The sequence below is a fragment of the Molossus molossus genome, unplaced genomic scaffold (genome assembly GCF_014108415.1).
Source record: "Molossus molossus isolate mMolMol1 unplaced genomic scaffold, mMolMol1.p scaffold_m16_p_16, whole genome shotgun sequence".
NCBI lineage: Eukaryota > Metazoa > Chordata > Mammalia > Chiroptera > Molossidae > Molossus > Molossus molossus.
In genome coordinates, this window is record NW_023425351.1 from 45,117,539 (window position 1) to 45,140,980 (window position 23,442).

At 38.7% G+C, this 23,442-nt stretch overlaps 1 protein-coding gene across 5 annotated transcripts in view; it reads right to left on the minus strand.

Moving 5' to 3' along the window:
- Positions 1-23,442, minus strand: part of NCALD (neurocalcin delta) — a 163,466-nt gene that overhangs the window by 66,221 nt on the left and 73,803 nt on the right. The window contains exon 1 of one of the 5 annotated variants that reach the window (XM_036263935.1): positions 14,317-14,622. The exons of 3 other annotated variants lie outside the window; for them this stretch is intronic. In XM_036263935.1, the coding sequence (XP_036119828.1) occupies positions 14,317-14,446 (130 nt within the window). In that variant the 5' untranslated portion in view covers positions 14,447-14,622. Of the gene's footprint in view, positions 1-14,316; positions 14,623-23,442 lie in introns of those variants that run through there. One more of the 5 variants, XM_036263942.1, reaches the window with a different exon arrangement.

The following is a 23,442-nucleotide window of genomic DNA, read 5'->3' on the forward strand; positions in this document are numbered from 1 at the left end:
AAACGTGTCCTTTTGCCAGTCACTGTATACTGCTAGCATCCCTAGACCTTGTTTTCCTATTAGCAGGGCCTGGCATTTCACTGATGGTTGCCAAGGCAGCTCCTGATTCACAGAACTGGGAATGCCCTGCTCTATACTATAACAAGACAGTGCTGAGGGGCCACATGCCTCACTCTTAAAAACAAGCTCAGTTCGATGCTGAGATGTTGGGGTGTGATGGACGTGCCCTTTGAGTCAGGGACTCTGCAGTGGCAGGTGAAGAGCCCACAGGAAATGGCATGTCCCCCAGACAATCCTTTCTTACAGAGAAAAAAAAAAAAGAACGCCACTGAGATGTCTTTAGCAGCATGTTAAATCCTGGAATGAATTATCCCCAAAGAGATGGAAAACATGTGGAGTCCATGATGGAGCTGGAAACAGCCGAACTGGAGAGAGCAAATGGCCTGTGTTGAAAAGCAGATCCTTGCCCTTACCTGGGATAATGCCTAGCAAATGTGCTCCTTAACTCCACGTTCAGAAAAGGCAAACCCAACCTCTCCTCGAATGTTTCATTCATTCTTTCACCCATTTGACAAATATCTACTGAGCACCTGCCCCATTTTGAAATTAAAAGACTTAGTTTAATTAACCAGAAATTGAAAGCCTACTTGCTTCTGACAACTCGTGGTTTCTTATTAAGTTACCAAAAACAGGAGGCAAGGCATTCAGACCTCGCGGGGGTGGGGGGGGACTTTCAGGTGGTAACTGAAGTCGGAGGCATTTGGCAAGGAAGTCCTGCCAGCCAGGGCTCTGTCTCCAACAGGCTGGTGCTTTCCCAATTTCCAGCAGGCTGCAGGAGCCAGGGATCACTGGAGAGCTCCATTCTAAGCTGTCTGTGGTTTTGTACTCTTCCTGTGAAGCAAGGGCTCAGTACAATTAATGACACTTAATACAAGTGTAAGAAGATCCTTTAAAAATGCTCAACATCTCTAATCATCAGAGAGATGTAAATTAAAATGGCTATAAGATATCACCTCACACCTACCCAAATGGCAGCCATCAACAAATTCTCAAGCAACAGAGAAGGTGTGGAGAAAAGGGGACTCTAGCACACTGCTAATGGGAATGCAGACGGTTGCAGCCACTATGGAAAACAATATGGAGTTTCCTCAAAAAAAATGGAACTGCCATTTGATCCAGTGATCCCACTTCTTGGAATATATCCTAAGAAGCCTGGAACACCAATCAGAAAGAATATATGTACCCCTATGTTCATAGCAGTACTATTTACAATAGCTAAGATCTGGATACAGCCCAAGTGCCCATCAGTAGACGAATGGATAAAAAAGCTGTGGTACATGTACACAATGGATACTATGCAGCTGTTAGAAAAAGAGATCTCTTACCCTTTGAGAGGCCATGGAGGGACCTGGAGAGTATTATGCTGAGTGAAATGAGCCACTCGGAAAAAGTCAAGTACCACATGCTCTCACTTATTTATGGAACATAATGAACAAAATAAGTGCTGACCAAAAGAAATCCAGAGTCATGGAAGTAGGGAACAGACTGACAAACCTCAGTGGGAAGGGGGGTGGGAGTAGGGGGGAGAAACAAACCAAAGAACTTTTATGCAGATATGCACAACCTATGGGCACTGACAGTAGGTTGGGGCGGGAGAGGGAAGGAGGGGTCAGTGGGGAAAAAAGGAGGACATCTGTGATACAATAAAAAAAGAGAACGTCCTTTCATGTAAACTTGCAAATAATACTGGTATAGGTTTTAAGTTGTGATTATATAGAACCATGAAGGAGCCCTTAGTGACACTTACAGAACTGAAGCACCATCATTTCTGTTAAAACCAACAGCTCTAATTAGATCTGCACTCACTGAACAAAAGTGTTCCATGGCAAAGATCAAAGAACCCTGTAATCACCCTGCCACTTGGCGCACGGCAGAAATTAGAGATGGTATTTAAATGAACCAATAGTCTACAGCCCTCTGGGAACAACCTCCACCAATCCCACCGAGAAACTGTGCCACAGTTTGGCTTTGAGCTTTTGCCAATACCATTCCTTCTGCCTGAAACACCCTTCCCCAAAGCGTCTCCTGACTAATAAAGGAAGTCAGTGGCCTCATTTCCACCAAGGAAAGACAACACACGTTTCTAAGGTCAACATCAAGCTTGTTAATTCCTTTGTTTGTTCGTTCCTTCCTTCCTTCGTTCATTCACTAGGTTATTCAACCTGTATTGGACACGTAATACATGCCAGCCCCCGAGGATTGCACTGAAGAGGCAGATATGAAATAAGGCACCGCATTTACCTTTGGGGAGTTTCAAGTTCAATGCAGGAGACATACAGAAAATTGTAGAAGCGTGCGGATAATAGATCATTGGAGATTATATTACCCAGGAATATTGGGGAAGTTAGGAAGGCTTCCTAGAGGAGGTGGGACTGAGTAAGGCCCTGAGGATGAGGCAGTATTCGTTGGAGGCTGATATTTTGGTTCTGATGATGGAAATGACTCATGTGACCCATCCTCTTTTACTTTGCTTTCTTTGTATAAATGATCCGCATTGATCATATGGACACTCAGGGTTGGGAGTGCTGTCTGGGCCATGAAAGAAAGAGAAATGGCCTCATGGAGAGTAAGACATGTGGCATGGCCTCGTGCCAATCATGCACTAATCATTCTAAATGCTAGTACATCTCACTTTAAGAGGGCAGACTAAGCCTGCAAGCTTACCTAGCCTACCTCCAAAAATCCCACCTAAGTGGCAGAAAATAGGTGTGAAAAGGAATAATGTATACTGGGGAAGGAAATCAGAAAGGGTTATCATCAATAGTCAGAAATTTTAAGGAATTTCTGGAAAATGGCTAACAGATACAGGTGGATTGAGCCAATAAAAACCACCATGTGAAACATATTTTAGAGAGAGCTGATAAAGAGGTGGGAGCCATTCTTCCCAACAGAACCCTAAGAATTTACGTCTGAAGTCACAGGGAGAAGGAGCCATTGGGGTAATGAATAAAAGGGCCCTACAGAATGCTTTCCCCCATCTCTTTCCACTCACCCCAAGTTCTGCACAGAAGGGCAGTATACCAGTGTGGCTCACACCCCAAAAGAAAGTCTTGCTGACTCTGGCAGTTTGGCAGTCATAAGCTTGCCTGTCTGCTTCTAACTGTCAAATGTGCCTCTCATGAGCTAACTGCCAGCCCTGACATTCATGGGAAGCATGCTAGAAAAACATTCCCATATATACAACCAATGAAGTCCCACCAACTACCCCTACTAGTCAACTCAGCCCTTCCTTTATAAATATGATTGAGACAGTCAATGTCACTAGTTCCTTAAGGAAAACCAAGAGCATAAAAGAGAAGGATCTAGAAGAACAACAGAACAACCAATGCCAAATGAATAGAGTTGAACAGGACACAGAATATAGTTGTTTTGTAAGTACCATTATTGTTTTTAGGGAGATTTGAGAGAATATTGCATCCAGAACAATAGTATGCTGCTATGAAAAGGAACTGTAAGAAAACAAAAATATTTTAGAAAAGTTAAAGAAAAAAAATTTTAAACCTTCAGTAAGAAAGGATTGAACATTGAAATGAAAATAAATTTGAAGAATTTCTCTGGATGTACATAAAAGAGATGAGAGAGAAGTTAAGAACATAAAGAAGAGATCTAATATCACTTAGCACTGACAGACATAATGTCCTTTCAATAATAAGAGTTATTGGAAGAGAAAACAAAGACAATAGAGAAAATGAATATTTTAGAGAAATAATAGAAAGACATTTTCTTGAGTTAAATAAAACTGAGTCTTCAGATTAAAATGCCCGAAGAGAAAGCATAATAAAAGAAATACCTGGATACTTCCTTGTGAAATTTAGGCTCTTCAAGTACCTGGCATTTTAGAGAAAATTCTAAAAGCTCACAGTGGTGGGAAAAAGCTACCTATAAGGGAATCAAAATCAAAATGGCAGCAGACTTTGAATCTGCTTTTCAGGTTGTTTGAAGACAGTGGAACAAAGCCCATAAAACTGTGATGGAAGCTATTTTGAATCTAGTTTTTAATTATGAGAGCAAAATGAAGACCTACAAGGACTTAGCCTTTCTCCTGCCATTTTGAAAAAACAAGTCAAAAATATACTCTAGTAAAACTGAAAATGAATCCAAGGAATAGGTAGACCTAGAAATGTGAGAAATAATCCAGTTGTGAGGAAAGAAACCCTGGGGGAACAGCCTATATTTAGTCTGAATTGGAACATCTTCAACAAGAAAAATGTAATCATGACCATACTGGACACTTAAGAATCAAGAAGTCAACTATGACATGCCACATATGCACTGAAGATTTAAGTTTCTCCAGGTGAACTAGAGAAGAGAAAGGCAATTAGGAACTCTAGAAAATTAACTACACATGAAGGGCAATCATGGCCTAAATAGGAAGCAAACTAAAATGTAGTCTGTATTTAAACACTTAATGGAATATTTAAAAACACTGGAGTCTGAAACAAATGAAGTTAAGCATCTGTGGTGAAGGAAGAGGGTCAATAATTATGGTGAGTCCTCTAAACGCTGTGAGCTCTGGGCCACTGGGGAAAGTTCCTGCTTCCCCATTACTGTATGACTTGCTTTTCCTTCTGGAAGTGGTTTTGAACTTATGGTCTGGGTTCCTTATAGATTATCCTTTTTTATCTAGTTTGATCCAGGAGAACAGTCTGTTTAAAACTATTTTTCCCCCCAATGGGCAAGTGCCCTGAGGGGGTTCCTGGCGACCTCTGGGTGCACGGGACGACACTCAACCAACTGAGCCACACTGGCCAGGGTAGATTTTTTTTTTTTTTACAGTATCTCAAAATCAGTATCTTTTTGTCAACCCGTAGCATTATTGAGTTTTGTGCCTTTTACAAGACACATTGTGACTTTAACAAAGTAATCCTCCCGATGAGGAGGCCGATGGAACAGTGGATGGCCTCATGGCCAATTCATGGCACTAACCCCTCGGCTGTCTGGAAGGCTAGAAGAAGAGAGTTCTTTTTTTTTTTTTGAAGAGCAATGAATTGATTGGGCTTTTAAAATTGAAAGTGGGCCAGCATTTCTGGAGGTGAACACAGCAGATTTTAATGCCAGGTACTTTTACAAAGTAGAATCTTGGCCAGAGGTTGCATCTTAAACAGCTTCTGTTTTGTGAAAACATGTTCCAAATATACCAGAAAAATAAAATAATCTCATGAAAACTATAACTTGCTTTTAAGTTTCTGTTCAAGCTCTCTATCAAGAAACCCCTAAGAGAGTGAATGGTTTGCGTTAACGCCCCCAGCTGTTGGCTTGTGGGAGTGCTCAGCTCATGGAGTCAGTCACTCCTGAATGGCCGGGGGCAGCAAGACCAGCAAGGTGGGCAACGACCTCAGGAAAGAGAATCTATTTCTGAACATACACAGTTGTCAACAGCAGTGTTGAATGATGTTCTAGAAGCATAAAGCACACCTTTTACCCTCGATCAGAGACCAAGCCAACTTTCTGTCCTCAACTGGTTTATCTTCATGTGATTGGAAATTTAAAAACAATATACCGCACATTCAATTCTCGTGAGATGCTGGAGCCCAGGGACAGTGCTGACCTGTAGGCTATGGTGTTGAAGGTATCATCGATATCAGTGTGTGAATTTATGCCTTCACTAGAATGACTAAGAAATTGTGTTTTTGTTAGATGCACAGGCATATATTTTCTATTATTCTTTATACTGTACATATATGTTATCACTCTTTTTACATGTCCAATTTATAATATTTTTCTTAAGAATGGGGTGGTCTGATAGTTGTCCAACACATATTTTGATAGTCACTCTTAAAAGACTTCAGATATAATGAAATATACTTACAAGTAAAATTTTACCGAACATAATTTAGTCTTTCACTGATGACTTAATCAAAAGGTTTGTCAGAATAATGGTGCAAATATCCCAGGGGTTTCATTAGGACTATCAATTACAATTACATAATCATTATAGGATAGTTCTATAAAGAATGTTATGAAGGCTTGATTTTGTTTTAGTTGGTTTGGGTTTTATGTGAATGACTTTCCTAATAGCAAGCTGTATTTTTAAAACTATGAAATTACACAGCTATCCCTACAGAAAATACCCAGTTAAAAGGGCCACTCACACAGAATTGAGGGCAAAAGAGAATTCACATTGTTTAATTTAAAGTTAGAACTTTTCTATGAGGAAAATGGAGGAAAAGAAAACACAACAAATATTCGAGATTTTAAAAATAGATTGTCTAAAGCAAAAGGAAACAGAGTGATTATTGTAACACTGTTTGATACATACATCACTCACTTGCTCCCAGCCTTTTACCCACTTCCTGCTGCCTATCAGGTCAAATCCAGTTTATCTTAAATTGATCAATTTTAGATCTTCCATAGACCCACCTTATGGATTGCAAGGTTTTTCTTTTCCCAACCAGTTTCCTGATCCCAGTTAGGGTGTCTTATTTCTGTTAACAGGATATACTTAAAATGTTTCCTACTCATGGACAATCCTTTTATTTCTGTAGGTCATGCCAAATGTTCTTCATCGTTTACTTATTCTCTAAAGTCATCTCAACACTGCATGTCCTTCTGTAGTTAACCTATTCATTAATCACTGACCAGAGATTACTTAATCAGTAGGTACTATGTGCCCAGCACTACGAGGCACCATGAAAGACTGTAAACAGCAAAGAAGACATAGCTCTGGACCCCAGCTGCATTTGCTCTCCAGCCTCCCAATCAGAGCGTAACCTTTTCAAAGACTGGCTGGACCTGTATTACCCTGCACTGTCTACTTAGCTGCAACATCTTGGATGAGGTGGGTCATATGCTGTTGATCTGCATGATTGGACCACATCTGCCTGGTAAGCAAATAAGAGATAACTGGAGGAACCTTACCAACCCTCGGACACGAAAGAAATCTTTTCATAGGTGCTTAACTCCAGGGCTCACTATATGAAGTTAGTAAACATTGAAAAAGTATATGAGTGAACAAACGAAGCAATTAGCCTTCCAAAGGAAGTTTGGAAGACCCAGGATGGGGTGACAGCAAGGGAGTGAGAAGAGAGTCAGGAGTATTGATTTCCCTGAAGCAGATGAGGCAGAGATGCCTCCTCGAGTGAGGGCACAGGACGCTGCTGAGGATTCCAAGTGCTAGGTTTGACCAAATGGAGCTGCAAGCCAGTTGGACAGCTGCCATTTTGGCAGCTTTGTCAAGAGGAAGAAGACTTTGCTGAATGAGCTAAATCTTACCTGACGGAGAGGAATTCCCTGGCTTCACTATAAACTATTAGAGGGGAAAAAAAAAAAAGGCTTAGCGGCATTGGAAATGGGACAAAAGAGAGTGTCAAGGAGACTGCAGGGTCTAACAATAGAAAACTAGGCAGCAGATTAGACAGAGTAGATGCGAGAGAAGGAGACAAAGGCCGAGAATGAGGACTAAGCAGTGAGCAAGAGCAAGTGGCACAAGTACTGCCATCGATGCTGGACTGTCCTGCAGAGAGGCTCCCAGCCAGCAGGAGGCAGTGGGGAGGTTTAGCTAAAGCATGTAGGCTGGTTTCATTGTGGCCCAAATCTTCTCCTAGAACCAGCAACAGCATCAAAATCGAAGATACTTTTCCAAATTTACAAATAGATGTGTACCTAAAGCCTGTTTGTAATCTGATTGGTAGTTGAAATATATTTTTTCTTTCTTTCTTTTACTGTACTTGCTTCTGTTTATTTGGCACTGATTCCAAGAGGGGGGCAGTGAGGCCTGAAGCAAGGGCTTCTCTAGCCTCACATCCTCCCCCATCCCCTGGAGTGCATTGATTAGGGGCCGGGGTATATATACCTAAGGCTTAGTCCTCTATACAGTATTCCAGTCATCTCTAATTATATGTTTTTGGTTGCCTAAGAAATAGCTCTAAAACTTATGGACTTAAAGCAACAAAAATTATTATTTTGTTCATGAACCTGCAGTTTAGAACAGGCTGGGCAGAGATGGCTCTTCTCTAGTCTACTTGGTATCAGGAGGGGTTAAGAGGAATCTGACGGCAGGGACCTGGGGTCCTCTGAAGGACTGCCCACTTGCATGCCTGATATTTGATACTGGCTGTTGGCTGAGACCTTAGCTGGAGGTGTTGGCTTTAACATGAATACGTGGCCTCTCCATGGTCTGGGCTTCCTCACAATGTGGAGGCCAGTTTCTAAGGGCAGGTGTCACGTGGAAGAGAAACAAAAAAGAAGTGAGAGAAACAGAAACTATTCTTTCTATGATCCAGCCTTGGAAATCACTAAGCCTTACTTCCACTGTGCTCCGTCTGCTGGACCAATCACAGCTCATACGAATTCAAGAAGAGGGCAATAGACTCCACCTCTTGATGGAGAGTGTCAAGTTTCTAGAAGGGCGTGTGGAAGTAGATGTACGTATATGGCCATTTTTGTAGAGTACAATCTGCCACAACAGACAACATTTACTTCTAGGAAAAAACACAATATATTCTAGCTTGAGATGCAATATAACATAATGAATAAAAGAGCCAGGAGTCGAGAGCCAAACACCTAGGCTCTGTTGTACACCGTGTGACACTGGGCAATTTGCTTACGCTCTCTGTAACTCAGTTTCCTCACTTATAAACACAGAAGGGGGAAAGGTACTCTGAAAAGAGCTTATAAGACTACCTAAGTATTAGCCCTTATCATAATATCAAGGACGTGCCTCCTCCAGCGTGGGCAGTGGTACTTCCTGGTTCCTAGGGAGATAGTGGTGGTGGCAGCCCTACCAGAGCTAGACAATTAATTACATTGCCAAATAAATTAACTTAAAAATGTGTGAGGCAGACACTAATATTACCCAGGTAAGAAAACTGACTTAGGGAACTTGCCTAAAGTAACACCTGCAGGTGGTTATAGATAGGATTTATCCCCAGATCAATTTAATTAGAGAGAGGAGCCTGAATCCCTGGATAACTGTGTGGAGCAGAGTCCTTCTCCCAACTCCAATCTGTGGGTGAGAAGAAAATGAGCAATACTGTGTTATGCTGTTGGGATATGGGGCTATTAATTACAGCAGTAAGCCTGTCTTGACTGGGTTAGTGCGGGAAAGATGGTAGGGATATACTTGGGCTCCACTAACTTTAAGAATTCCTTTCATAAAATGAAATAGCTCTCATTATGTACATAAGACAGAGTATTTGCATTAAAAAATCATTCTCTAGGCCAGTACCTATAAGTCTCATTTCCTTCTGAACTGGAGGACAGGAAGCCTGTGGCCCATTGGCAGTAGGGCTGGGCAGAATGATCGAGAATCCTTGACACTGACATGAACAGATTACTTACAAATTAGGCTGGCTATTCACCAGATGAAGAACGTCTCTTGTAAGGTTTGATTCTGGTATAAAATCAAATAGTTCCCAGATTGTTGGCTTGTTTCATTTAACATTAGTTTGTTTTTTCTTGTAGGGAGGATTATCTTTTATACTACACTGGCCAGAACGGCTGTAAGGGAGAAACCTTGGCTGCTGATACACACAGGGATATGGGCAGGCTCCCTGCATAGTTAGACTACAAGTTCCATGATGGTAGGGAACCTTGTCTGTCTCGTTCACCACAGCATCCCTGGTGTCTAGTAGGTGCTCAAAACTTGCCAAACACACGGCCGACTGAGTGTTTAAACTGAAGGTCAGGCAAACAGAACTCAGAAGTCCATAGAGTAATTTGGGCTCTTTCGGCCAGATAGACCCCCCAAGGATCAGATGTAAGGGGGACCCAAAGTGCCTACTTCAATACTGTGGATGCAGTAGCCAGTCAATGAGTGCATGTGGATTGAGTGATGTTACCTCATGCCGCACCTGATTATGGGAAGACGTGGGAAGGCGTAGGATGGGATAACTTGTGGGATGCTATTTTTTATATTATCTCCAAAGATGTTGTAAATATGGTCATCACAAAATTGGTCGTGGTTTTAGATGTATGAATCACATGAAAGTCTGTGGGAGTCAGCTGAGCAGACAGCCAAATATTATAACACTCTTCTTGACATTTACCTCTAATGGATAGGGTTTAAATTCATTAAAGTAAAGAAAATAAAGAATCATCCTTTAAACAATTTATTTTGTGTAAAAGTAATACTCTGCCCTTGGTTGTCCTGCAGTCACTGGGACAGAATTCAGAAAATATGGACAATCCTCCCATTAGGACAAGCAGCAGCTGGAATATCTTTCAGATTAGAGATTTCTTTCCTGCAAATCAAATATAGACCTTTAATGTTAGCTGAGTATACTATGTTTTATATTAGTGTAAATTAAATTTTCAAAGGATGCTGTGTCTGTAATTAAAGGCATTTATAGAAAGATGTCCAAAAAAACTAAAGCTCACCGCAGAGATAAAAAAGAATACACACAGTCTTTAGTTTGGAGAAGGTGGCTCCACTGAATTTAAATATTTATCATATAATTTTTATATCCAAGTCTTACTGAGCACTAGCTTTTATGGCATCACTTCTAGAAACAATAAAAAATGCCGTATTTTGGATGCTAACTCTAATTGGATTTCCATCACAGGGCACCATTTAAATAACAGTTGACTTCACAAAAATAATGGCACATTCCTTTCTGAACTTAAAATGTCAAACACCTGCCATCAAAGAAGCAAATATTACAGCTTGGAGTGGGGGATTTTAGACTTTTCCCAAGTTTCTTCATCAAAGCTCCCAAAGCAGGTGTTCTTTTCTGGTCTAAAGAATAAGAAATGTTTGAGAAAATCCTTCTTCGTAATTTCCCAGAGAACACGTGAAGAAAATTCTCTAAGCTTCCATTTTAGATGTCAGGGAGTTGGATTGAGTTTAAAAAACAGCTTGTACAAAACATCATAGCTCCAATTTTCTCACACTGAAAAAGGATGGCTTTGGACAATCTAAACACAGGTTAGAAAGACAAAGCTACGTGATGTCAGTCAACCAAATGCAAAGTTATCTGATTGGATGGAGAGAACACTTAGGCATTATCTTCTGCAAATTCAATATGACATGGAGAATGAGATAATTACTTACATAGTTCCACTAAACAATAATATTAATACCTCACGTATTGCTCTTAAATATCCAGTAAGTCAAGTAAGAGTCTGAGTTGAAATGTACCGGGAAGTGTCTCCATCCCCCACTTCATTTTGAATGTATTTTGTCTTAGAGACCTCTGGCAGATAAACCTGCAGGCTCTATCCTGACGAACTGGAATTAACACGAGAATTTATCAGTGCACACTTGTGCTTTTCACTAAATTTGGAAGTTACATAAGTTCTTAAATGCACGTTTCAAATGTTGTACACTAAGTACCTTCTAGAGTATTCCTTCAACTATGATCTCATATAACATCCTGCATTCTTCATCTAAATACTACCTGCTTATTTTCTCTGAGTGGATAAAGGTCCCTTTGTAAACAGCTATAGTCTTACTTCTGTGGTTCATGGTTTTAACTTGCATAACTTGCATTTACACCATGAGTTTTTCCTCTTAACCCCTATCTAACCAGGTAGGAGTTCCTCGGTCTAAGTCACATAAGACTCCTTATGGATTTCAAGGAGGAAAATATAAGAAAGCTACAGTTTGGTAGCTATATGGATAAATCATCGCCTTTCACACAGAAATTAGAATATTCTGGGAAACCCACACTTTCAGAGAATAAAATCAGATGTGGTAAAACTGAACATGGAAATGGTGATATATATGTTGTTTAATGCCAATCTATGACCTTTTGGCATCACATATCATTAAACTCGGGGGTACATAAAATTCAAGGGGATCTAGGAACTTGGATAGAAAAAATATTACATCTTTAGTTTCACTAACCTGAAACAGAAATTTAGTTTTTGTTTTTTATTTTTCATTAAAAGGGAGATCACAAACCACAGTACCTGTGGTTTTGTTGCCAAGAAAAATTGTAGATATTCTCATATCACATTATAGTCATTGTAGATATCTTGAAATATCTTTTACCCTCATCACGACTTCAAATGGTGGTCGTTATACCTGCTGCTAATTTATATTATTTAATAAAGCACATATCACAATTTTTAAAAAAATCGGTTAATGTATTTCAATAAAAGTGGTTTCCTTGTAATTTTGCATACCTTATCTTGTGCATTTAAAAAACAGCTCTCTGAGAAGAGTCTCAGGCTTCAGCAGGCTGCCAAAGAGGTCTATGGCACCAAAAAGGTTAAAAATCCCTGAAACTATACACAAAACATTTAACAATGTAACAGCCAGGTTTCTAGAGTAAATCATTCCTTGCCAGTATCTATTGAAGCTGAAACAAATTTGACCTTGAAGTCAACACAGTCTCATTGTTGTAAATAGATGATTCTAACAAGAGTCATTTTCCCACTTATTTTGCCATAAGAAAAGACCTGTAGATTCTAAAGCATCTCTGCTACCGTAGCATAGGTTGTTTTTCTTCTAATGATAAACTATGTCATTGATATTTTGCCATGAACACTGAGTTATTCTCTTATATTTCATACTGCTGAAATCCAGTCTATTTTATAAGAGCACTGAATACAATCATGTTATAACCTAAATTTAAAACATCATAGAAAGAGCATCAAGAAAGTTACTTGAAAAAGTATAATGATAATTCCTTATTTTGAGTAAAATAAAAAAAGTAAACATCAAAGTACCCCACCAAAAACAGTGCTTTTAAATTGCTGTGCTACTGGTCCCATCATTTGAAATGTTGCAAATCAACTAGCATATTTTTATGGGTATTAAGAATTTGACCTCTGAGTTATAATTATGAGATAAATGAAATGATGAGAAGATGCCTCAGTAGATGTGCCTTGAGTAGAAGCACATTAGACTTTTTGGAAAAATCCTCTGACAAAAAATGGCCATATCTAATGCCAGCAATTAAATAAATACTCACTCACTGAAAGCTATTGAGAAATTATTGATGCACCCACAATTATTCACTTATCACTGAAGCTAATACTGTTCAAAATGGTCATCTCCAGAGTGAAATATATGCAATCAGAATTCAGAAATGAATAAAGAACATCAAAAATAAAAACCATACATTCTTGCATTAAACTGAGATATAATTCACATACCATAATAGTATATTTTTCATATACATAGTTAAACCATTATTTCCTATTCATTAAAATAGTAGGTATATTATATCTGCTGCTCTTAAATTTGCCTTTTTCCTGTCAAATTTGTGAGATTTAAAAATCGGTTATACATCTGGGCTTTGATTAACTTCAAAACCAGGAGTTTTCTTTGAATTATAAGCCACAAAATGGACCATTTTGTACAATGATAGAAAATTCAAAATTACTAAACTTGGGAGAGGAATGAACCACAACAAGGCAAACAAACCCATTTGCATTTTATAGTGTTATAGGAATAAAGAAATAAAAGACCTTCCTAATCAGTTATCAAATTATTCATTCAAGATCTAGAGCAAATTTTAAATGACTATTTATATTTGTGTCTGAATTAAAGTAGATCCCAATGATAATTCAGTTTGGGGCCACTGTTCTCTTCCAAAGGAATTATTTCAATTTTTAAATATAAAAATAGCGTGTACGACTCCTTACTGAAGACCCTCCAATGTTATTCTCCTCACAGCTGAATTTCCAAAGGGAGATGCTGAAAATGTGCACTTTGCTCTAACAACCAGATAGCAACTGCGTGCACATATGCAGGAGCTTCCACCCCAACTTCCTTGGCATAGTCCAGATTATTTTTTTCTCAACAGGAAGCTGTTGACAGTTTTCCCTGGTATTTTCAGAATACCCTATTTATAAGAACAACCCCAACTTTTGTTTCAAAGTATAATGTTCTTTCCCCCTGTGCCCATTGTTGCTAATTGTGAAATCTGCAAACAAGATAGAAACCAAATTCCAAACTATTCTGAGATGATTCAGAATAGGGTAGCAATTGCAAAAAAAAAAAAAAGCAAAGTTAGCAACATATTGCAAGGCTATGCTCTAGTCTTTAAACCCAAACAATGCTGAAGGGAGGATTCCTGGAATTCAATAAGGAATATTTGGCTCCAGCTGCAAAATCCGAATCTCTAAATAATGTCATGTTAACAAGTGTTGAGCAAGAAAGGCGATTGTATTTTAACCTACTTCTAGAACATTAATCCAAATTTAACCAATTTCCAGAGACTGCACAAAATTAGCAACTAGAAGCTGCTTCCCATTTCCCTACTGCAACAATAATTGCTCATGAACACAAACTTGTGGGAGGTAAAAGAGAGGTAAAACCACAATGATCTATCTAACACCTAACTGTGTAGAAAGGAAACTAATTACCTGGCACAGAAGAGCAAGCGTTAACAGCCCATGCTCTGCAGCCCCGGGAAGCAGCAGCAGCAGCAGCAGCAGCAGCAGCAGCAGCAGCCAGGAGCGCGGCGTTAGCAGCTGAGGCGGCGGCAGCCAGCATCCACCAGATTCTCACAGGCCTTTGACTGTGTGGACTCAGCCACAGACTCTGCCTCCAGCTGACGTCAAAGTCCCTGTCACATGGCCAGATGAAAGCCAAGAGAGCATTGGTTGTCGTAGCAACCACAGAACAGCCCTGAAATTATTTCAATAGGTCATCTGTCATTGTGATGTGTATGTGTGTGAGTGTGAGTGTACACACACACACATACACACTCACACACACACTGTAACTGTCACGGACAGCTCCCTCGGCCCCCCAAGTGGTGACTCCAAAGTGCCTACAACTTTCCTCTCTAGACTTTGGTGTCTGTTCTTGACTGTTATTTGCAGGAAAATGCATGCCACTCTGAAGTTCCCATCAGTCTCGCTTTCCCAGCATGAAGCATGTGTTTCTATAGGACAGAGGAAAGAAACTGAAAATTTCTGGGGGTAGTTTTCTGAGCTAATCAAATCTATTTGTAAGCAAACAGATAAAAGAAGAAGCTCCAGGGGAGTTGGAAGAAAAGATACTTTTAGCACTATATAAGAACCCAGTCGATGGACTGAGCCATGGAGGGATGGAAAGAAAAACAAGAAACGGGGAGGTGGTCCAGAGTCAGATGAGAAAATCGAATAATCCTAACACCATCCAGGATGGGGAAATCGGGGGAGACGAATTCAGAATTCCTGCATCTGAAACTGTCTATGCAGGAATGATGGCTGAAGAGTGTCAAACCAGTGCCACCGTAAAACAACTTGAGAGTACCTTTATAACTTTTTTGGACCTTTGCTTTGGGGTCACCGTACAGGTGCCAAATCCTCTCCTCCCAAATGCTCATCCATACCCCTCTGGGGCTCAGTGTGGAGTACCGGTAAGTGTCCTGCTGGTGCAAAGTTCAGGGAAGCCCAGAGCCGCAGAATGAAAAAAATAGTCCCGTACATTTTCTATCTTCAGCTCCATTTCCATTAGGACCAGCTTGACTTCTAACACCACACATGTGCTTATTTCCTAGTTCATTCACCCTCTACACAACAGAAAGCCAATTAAACAAAATGAAATAAAATCCGCATGAAGGAGCTCTGAAAAAAACATTTAAAAAGTAACACTCCTTCAAAGGGCACAGGGGAGGAGAGATTGCTGGGAACGCTGAGCACCTTTAGGCTAGCCTGATCAGGATTTCTATCCTGGCGCCTTTTTACATAAATGAGTAGCTCTGGGGTGTGGCAAAATATAAATGGAAACTAAGCCAGCTGGGCAAATTACATTTTTGTCCCTCTAAAAGAATACAATTTCTGCAGTCAGAAATTGCTTCTTGAACAATAAGACTAATGTCCAAACTGTTTGGCCATGGAATCTTCCTATTCTGTCTTCTTGCTTGACTTCTGTCCCAGCTCCAGTTGGGAGAAAAGACACACTTTTATTTGAAAATTTATTTTCCTGATGTTTTTGGCTGTAGCACTGCTAAAGTAAAATCAAACGGTAATGCTTCCCCTTTAATTTCAGATGAATGACAGCAGGGAATTTACCTGTTTGCACAGGAACAATTAGCTCATTGAATCCAACCTCTATCTAAATGGGTCACGATGTCTCACTGGGGGCAGATTTCAGTAACAGTCACAATTCACAAATTTCGATTTGTTCCAGTTAGCGTTCCGATTTTCTGTTCCGAAATGCAATTCTAGTAATGAGGGGAATGGGAAAAGGGGAGAGAATGTGTGTTCTTTTAGACTTTCAGGGCTCCACGCCTCTGAGCTGCCTGCTTTATTATCTCTCTGACTCCAAATCTGTGGCTGCCTAAACTCTTCCCCTTCATGCAGATCCAATCCTAGGGAGCAAAACTGCAGTACCACTCTTGGCCGATAGGTGATGTCCTCTGAAACCAGAAGCTCTTAGTTATAAAAATTCCTGAAATTCAAGGCTTTAATTAATTTAAAATTTAGCAAAAACTAACACTTTTTAAGTTTTTCTATTATTTTTAAGGTTAAGTATATTTTACTATGTATTGACTTGAGCTTAAACTCATTATACGTTAAAATAATCAGTGGATTGACCTTCAATATGTAAAGTGGGCACATGCTTCCAACCTGCAAAGTACCTAGGATTTGAGAGTCCTCTTATAGCTGAGGAAGCTCCGGTCTCCTGCACGGGTGAAATCGTGATGATGATCTCTTTGGAGCTTAGATTTCTATCAGTTTGGCTCATTAAACCACACGTGGTTTGAAAATATCACAGGAAATACACACGAAGGCCTTTTCCAATTACAGCCCACATCATTGAAGGACTATGTGTCACTTTATTTTTTTATATGACAGCTCACTCTTTCGGGTGAAAATGATTCACTGAATTTAAAAATACCCATTCAAAAATACTTCTGTACTATGGTTTGACTTGCCGTGTGAATGTCAAGACTGCACCACTCTGCCGGAAACAACTGGTTAATGCCACTAAACCAGTCTGACTCAGGTTTACACACCTGAATTAACAGGTGGTTTGGGTCATGATCAGCTGACCATAATCTGCCTTTCATTTGATGTTTCTTGGAGGAAAGGTTTCTGTCTCCCTGCTCTAACATTTGTGGGAAGGCTGTGGACATATTTTTTGGAGGCACTGGGTTCAAATCCCATCTGGGCAAGTTACCTGAGTCCCCTGAGCTTCACTGCCTACATCCTAGGGTTGTTGGGAGGATTATAAAGTTAATATAGTCTCAAATTCTCACACCCTGCCACAGGGTAGATGGCCTAATGTGGATGTCATTTCTTGCTTATCTGCCTGACTCTCGTAAGTCTTAAAAGAACTTCAGAGAAAGAATGGAGCCTTATTCATCTCTACGACCCTACAGTTAGTACCCAGCCTGGAACTTAAGTGCTTGATACATGTTGAGTGACTCAACTATTGGAAAATAAATGCTGAGCAATAGAAAGGAATGGTTCCTGTGTCTTCCCACTCACAGAGAATAAAAAATCTTCCCTCAACCCCCTAAAAAATGCACAGGAAGAAAAAAGAAAAACAAATACATTGATTTATCACAAAATTTTCTAGCGATGGATGTGTTTGAGTCAATTTACCAAGTAAATCAAACTTATCTCTACTAAATCATAAGTCCTTAAGAGGCATGTATATAAGTTATATGCTTATGTATTTTATGGCTATTGCTACTGATGCTAGATAATCTTTCACATCATTTGAGCACTTATTATATGTGGAGCATTGTTCTCAATACTGTAGATATATTAAATTGTTTACCATAATACCCTATGAATCAGGTACCATTCTTTCTCACATTTCACAACTAAAGAAATTTAAGCATAGAAAGATTAAGTAAAAGATTAAGTACCAGGCAGAACAGGAACTATACCCCGGAAGCCTGGCTCCATACATTTTTTTAAAGTAATTTACATTTGATATATTTGTAGAAAGAATTGAATTATTTCATATGTTTATTGTCTACTTGGAGGGTTGTTTTTATTTTTACTTTCTTATGAGGAGGAGAAAGCCAACTTATCTTCTCTGCATCTGCTAACTATAATGATCTTAGACCTAAGGAATAATATGGCAAGAAAGATCTAATCAGGATAATCTGAATCAAGGAAAATGGGCAAAGTAAAATAGTGAAAATATCCTTAATAAAACTGTGCACAAATTATTATAATCTTAACTGAAGCAAATAGTTGGATTGTACAGGCTTGGATAACTTTCCTTTCCCACTATGATGGAGCTTCATGTGTTCAAATCAATACTCTCACTGAGATAATAATAACTTGGTTTTTTTTAAAATGTGGTTGGAAGGCATCAAAGAGTAGCAAAGGCAGAAAAATCTTTAAGTGCCAAGATCTCAGACAGAACAAAAGTATATTGATGTTAGCCCAATATTCCTCACATTATCTCTGCTTTTCTCCTCAAAATATTGGATAATACTTAAGTGGTGTGTGGCTAAACACCCTAAGTCTTCAGGTCTCATAACTAACTAAAAGGCAATGCTCTGGGAGTAATGGAAAACAAAAAATAGATGCACCTTCACAAAAACCATTTTCCATCCTAATTAGTATAATTCCTAATTGGATCAAGGTAATTTGCTCCTATTCTAACTACACTCCAGAGAAAATTAACTCTCTCTAAAAGAATATGACATCATCCAGAGCCCCTACTATTTTTAATATATAATTTGCAGTTCAATCCAAAATCATTAATCATGTCAAGAGACAGGTCTAACTGCCCAAAATTTAAAAGGAAAAAACAGGCAATAGACATAGATCCACAGGTGATTCATCTTCTGTAGTTATCAGAGATTTAAAAATAACTATAATTAATATATTCAAGGAAATAGATGGCAACAATGGAGAATTCCACATGTAAAAAATAAAACCTATAAAAAAGAAACATTAAAATTAAATAACTGAAAAATACAACAACATAAATTAAAAATACAACAGATGGGTTGAAGAACAGCAAAGTTATAGCAAAAAAGAAAATTAGTAAAATTAAAGATAGATTAACAGACAATATCTAGACTAAAATATAAGAAGAAAAAAATAAATGGAAAATACAGAAAAGAATGTAAAAGGTATTTAGGACATGATGAAAAGGTTAACGTGTATTTGGGAAAGGAGAGAATAAAGAGATAGGATAGAAGCCATATTTGAAGAGAATTGGCTGAAAATTTTTCAAAATGTACAAAAGATACAAAACAACTGAATTAAGAAGCCCTATTGACCCCACACAGGGTGACTACAAAGAAAATTGCACATAGACACATTATAAGCAAGCTGCTGAAAACTAAAGACAAAGACAAAATCTTAAAGCAGCAAGACAAAAAGTCATATTAACTTAAAAGGAGCAAAAAAATACTTTTTAACAGAAAAACTCAAAGTAAAATAAACTATTGAATTAGAAAATCAGCAAAATACAAAAAGAGACATTTTCCCCAAAAATATATACAGATGACAAGCACACACAAACATTTTCCAAAATCATTAGCTATTAGGAAAATGCAAGTTAAAACCATAATGAGATATCACTACATACCAATCAAAATGCTTAAAATAAAAAATAGGCCCTGGCCAGTTTGGCTCAGCGGTTAGAGCGTTGGCCTGCCGTCCGGAGAGACCCGGGTTCGGTTCCCGCTAAGGGCACGTACCTCGGTTGCAGTTTGTCCCCGGCCCTGGTTGGTTGTGCGGGTGGTGACCACTCGATGTGTCCCTTTCACATTGATGTTTCTCTCTCTCTCTTCCTCTCACCCCCCCCACTCCACCTGAACAAAAAATGGATAAATGTCCTCAGTGAGGATGATAAAAAAATAAATAAATAAAATAAAATAAAATAAAAAATAGTAACAATACCAAATGCTGGCTAGGATGCAAAGAAACTGAATCACTCATACACTGATGGTGGGAATGCAGACTGGTACAGCCACTATGGAAAACAATATGGTGTTACCTCAAAAAATTAAAAATTGAACTTCCATTTGACCCAGTGATCCCACCTCTAAGAATATACCCTAAGAAAGCTGAAACACCAGTCAGAAAGAATATATGTACCCCCATGTTCGTAGCAGCACTATTTACAATAGCTAAGATCTGGAAACAGCCCAAATGTCCATCAGTAGATGAATGGATAAAAAAGCAGAGGTACATATACACAATGGAGTACTATGCAGCTGTAAGAAAGAAAGATCTCTTATCCTTTGAGATGACATGGAGGGACCTAGAAAGTATTATCCTAAGTGAAATAAGCCAAGCAGAAAAAGACAAATACCACATGATCTCACTTATTTATGAAATATAATAAACATTACAGTCTGAGGAAGAGGGTAGACCCAGAAACATGGAAGTAGGGTACAGACTGACAACTCTCAGAAGAGGGGGTGGTGGGGGAAGGCAGGCGATAAACCACAGAACTTATATGCATGTATGCATAACCAGTGGACATGGACAACAAAGCCGGGGATGGGGCAGGGGGGATGGGGAGGAGGGTGTCAATGGGGTAAAAAAGAAGAAACATTTGTAACAAAAATAAAATTAAAAAAAAAAAATTTATTTTTTAAAATGTCAGTAATTACCATAATACATAAACTGACTAATCTAATTAAAAGTTAAACATTAGACTGTATTAATATGGAAATTATAACTCCTTATTGCATACAAAAGACACACTTGGAAAACAGGGGCACCAAAAGGCTAACACTAAAAAGATGGAAAGCAATATACAAACTACCAAGCGAAAGCTGCTGTAATGATATTGCTACCAAGAAATAGTATTTGACAGTAAGATAAGCAAAAAATACTACAAGAGATACGGAGGAAGACTTCTCAATTCACTTTTCTAAATACGCACGCACCTAATAAAATACCATCAAGATAAATAGAAAAATTTACAGTCATAGCATTGATTTAACATATCTCTCTCAGTAACTTACAAATAGCCGAAAAGTAGAGATGTAGAGTATTTCAATGACAAAATTAACCAACCTGATTTCACTACCATATGAAGAATGGTGATGTAAACAATTGCAACATACATATTTTTTTTAAATGTATGTAACAATACTGATTGCATGCTGGATCATAGGAATGTCTCAACACATTATAAATAATTGAAATCACAAGTATGCTCTTTGTACGGTGCAGAAGAAAGCTAAAAACAAATATTAAAAAGACAAATAGAAAAATCCCTAAATGGAAACTAAGCAATACATTTCTAAATCATGTACAGATTTAAAAGATTTACATTGCAATTTAGAAATATTTGAACAGCAAAATATAATGTATCAAAACGCACATGCACCTAAAGCAGTATTTAATGGAAATGCACATATATATTTAAAAAACAAACACTAAGGTTTCACTTTTGGCTGGCACTTTGAGGAGCTCCATGGACCTGTTCCCCAGTGAAACAAGCATAACTTGTGAAAAATATTTTAAAATATCATATAAAGTCTCTGAAAATCATCCTTAGGACATGCAGCCAATGAAAAAAACATTTATTAAAAAAACAACAACAGCTCTGGCCAGTTAGGCTCAGCGGTTAGAATGTTGGCCCACAGACCAGAGAGTCCCGGGTTCAGTTCCCGCTAAGGGCACGTACCTTGGTTGCAGTTTGTCCCCAGCCCCGGTTGGGGTCGTGTGGGTGGCAACCACTTGATGTGTCTCTCTCACATCGATGTTTCTCTCTCTCTCTTCCTCCCTCTCTCCTCCTGCTCTATCTAAAGATAAATGCAAAAAAAAAAAAATGTCCTCGGGTGAGGATTAATAATAATAATAATAAAAACAACAACACTAACATTTGATAAGAACATTGAGAGTCTGTGGCACCTGAGTCTTGACCCACTTCCTCGCCAACTCCTCAGCTCAGCTCACAGAAGCTTTATTTTGGAAAGGTGTGACCGATAAGATTGAGCTCCCTCTCCCCTCCACCCCCATTCCAGGGCTACAGTGTCTCACTGGGAAAGGCAAGCCATCATCAGCCTTTCTCCCGCTCCGCTGTTAAATCCCGGTGCGCACAGCCACCAGAAGAAAGAGAGAAAGCTCTTATTTAAGGCACAGTTATTATGCATCAAACATATTCCCAACTGTTAAAGTTTCCACCACCCCCCAAACTGGGAACTCTGTACAAGTGAGATATCACAGGTTGAATAAGCTCACAGAATTTCATGAAATTCCCAGGAATCCCTAACGTAGAAAATAGAACACAGTGCATTCAAAAGCATTGCAGAAGAAAAAAAAAAACAAAAAACTAGAAAGTAGCTCCTCACATCTCTGAGTAATTAAATTAGTTATCTTTAACTAATATTTGGTCAATATTCATTCCAAGACTCTTTAAAGTCTTTCTGAGCACTGAGGAGTCACATGCACGAGGGAGAAAAAAGGAGAAAAGAAACAACAAAATTACTCAAGGAATAAAAATGGCCTCTCCTCTCACCCTGCCTGCCTTTTCAGAGATTGAAAGAGAGGAATAAATCCTTTTCTCAAAGAGAATTTCCCACATGAAACTGAGGATGCTGTTTTGTAGGAAAATGGTCCACGAATCATCTCTTTATATTTAATCTCCCATACAAAAGGAGAGCTGCAAAATGTCACTTCTCCATCAGCAACATCCACTATAATTAGAGCAAATATTGTAATAGGATCTTTGTTTTTGCTTTTTCGTAAAAGACTGTTTTAGAACCATCGCTGTCTCTGCTGTCAGACTGCCACGCTGCATGTGTCTGAACCTAACTTCGCCGATCGTCAAGGCTTCTAGCCTTTCCTCCTGCCAAGGATAAAGAAAGGGGCCTGAAAAGCATGAAGAATCTGGATGCTTTCCTTGTGCCCCTATCAAAAGTGCAACTTGTATAAGCAAGCATAGAGAGTCACCGCCAAAATTCGTCTCCAGGTCAAAGCCATACATTTTGTGGAGTTTTTGTACAAAATGTTGGCATCAAAGATTCTTGCTGTGTTATAATGTAAAGAATATAAACTTTGGAGTCAGCTACACTCAGATTTAAATGTGGGCTCCCCAAATATAACTTTTCATCTCTGTGACTTTGGACAATTTATTTCACCTCTCTGAGCCTTGGTTTTATTGCCTGTGAAATGGAATGCTAATAACTGCCTTGCAGGGCGATTATAAAGAGTGATGTTCAATTTAGTAGTGCATCTGGTACAACTAAGTTTCATAATTAGGAAGAATAATTCAGAAATGTGCTAATTTGGATCCAGTTTACTCAAAATTTATGCTTTCTAAAAGATAAATTTATTTGAATGTGATTTTCTGTTTTCATTGACTTCCTTAGCAAGTAAATTGTAATTGTTCTTTTTATCAGGAGAACTATAAATTTCTATTTTCATTGCCTATATTTCCATTTAATAGCAGTTAAAAGCACAGCATAGAATTATATTTAGCCTATTAAATTATTTACTCTTTATAAAACAGAGAAATAGAACATTTATTTATTAATTTGCTGATACTAGCTTCTCTTCTAAAAAATGCATCCCTAAAAAAGCACACACACCTCATACTCCAAGAACTGCAAATGCCCA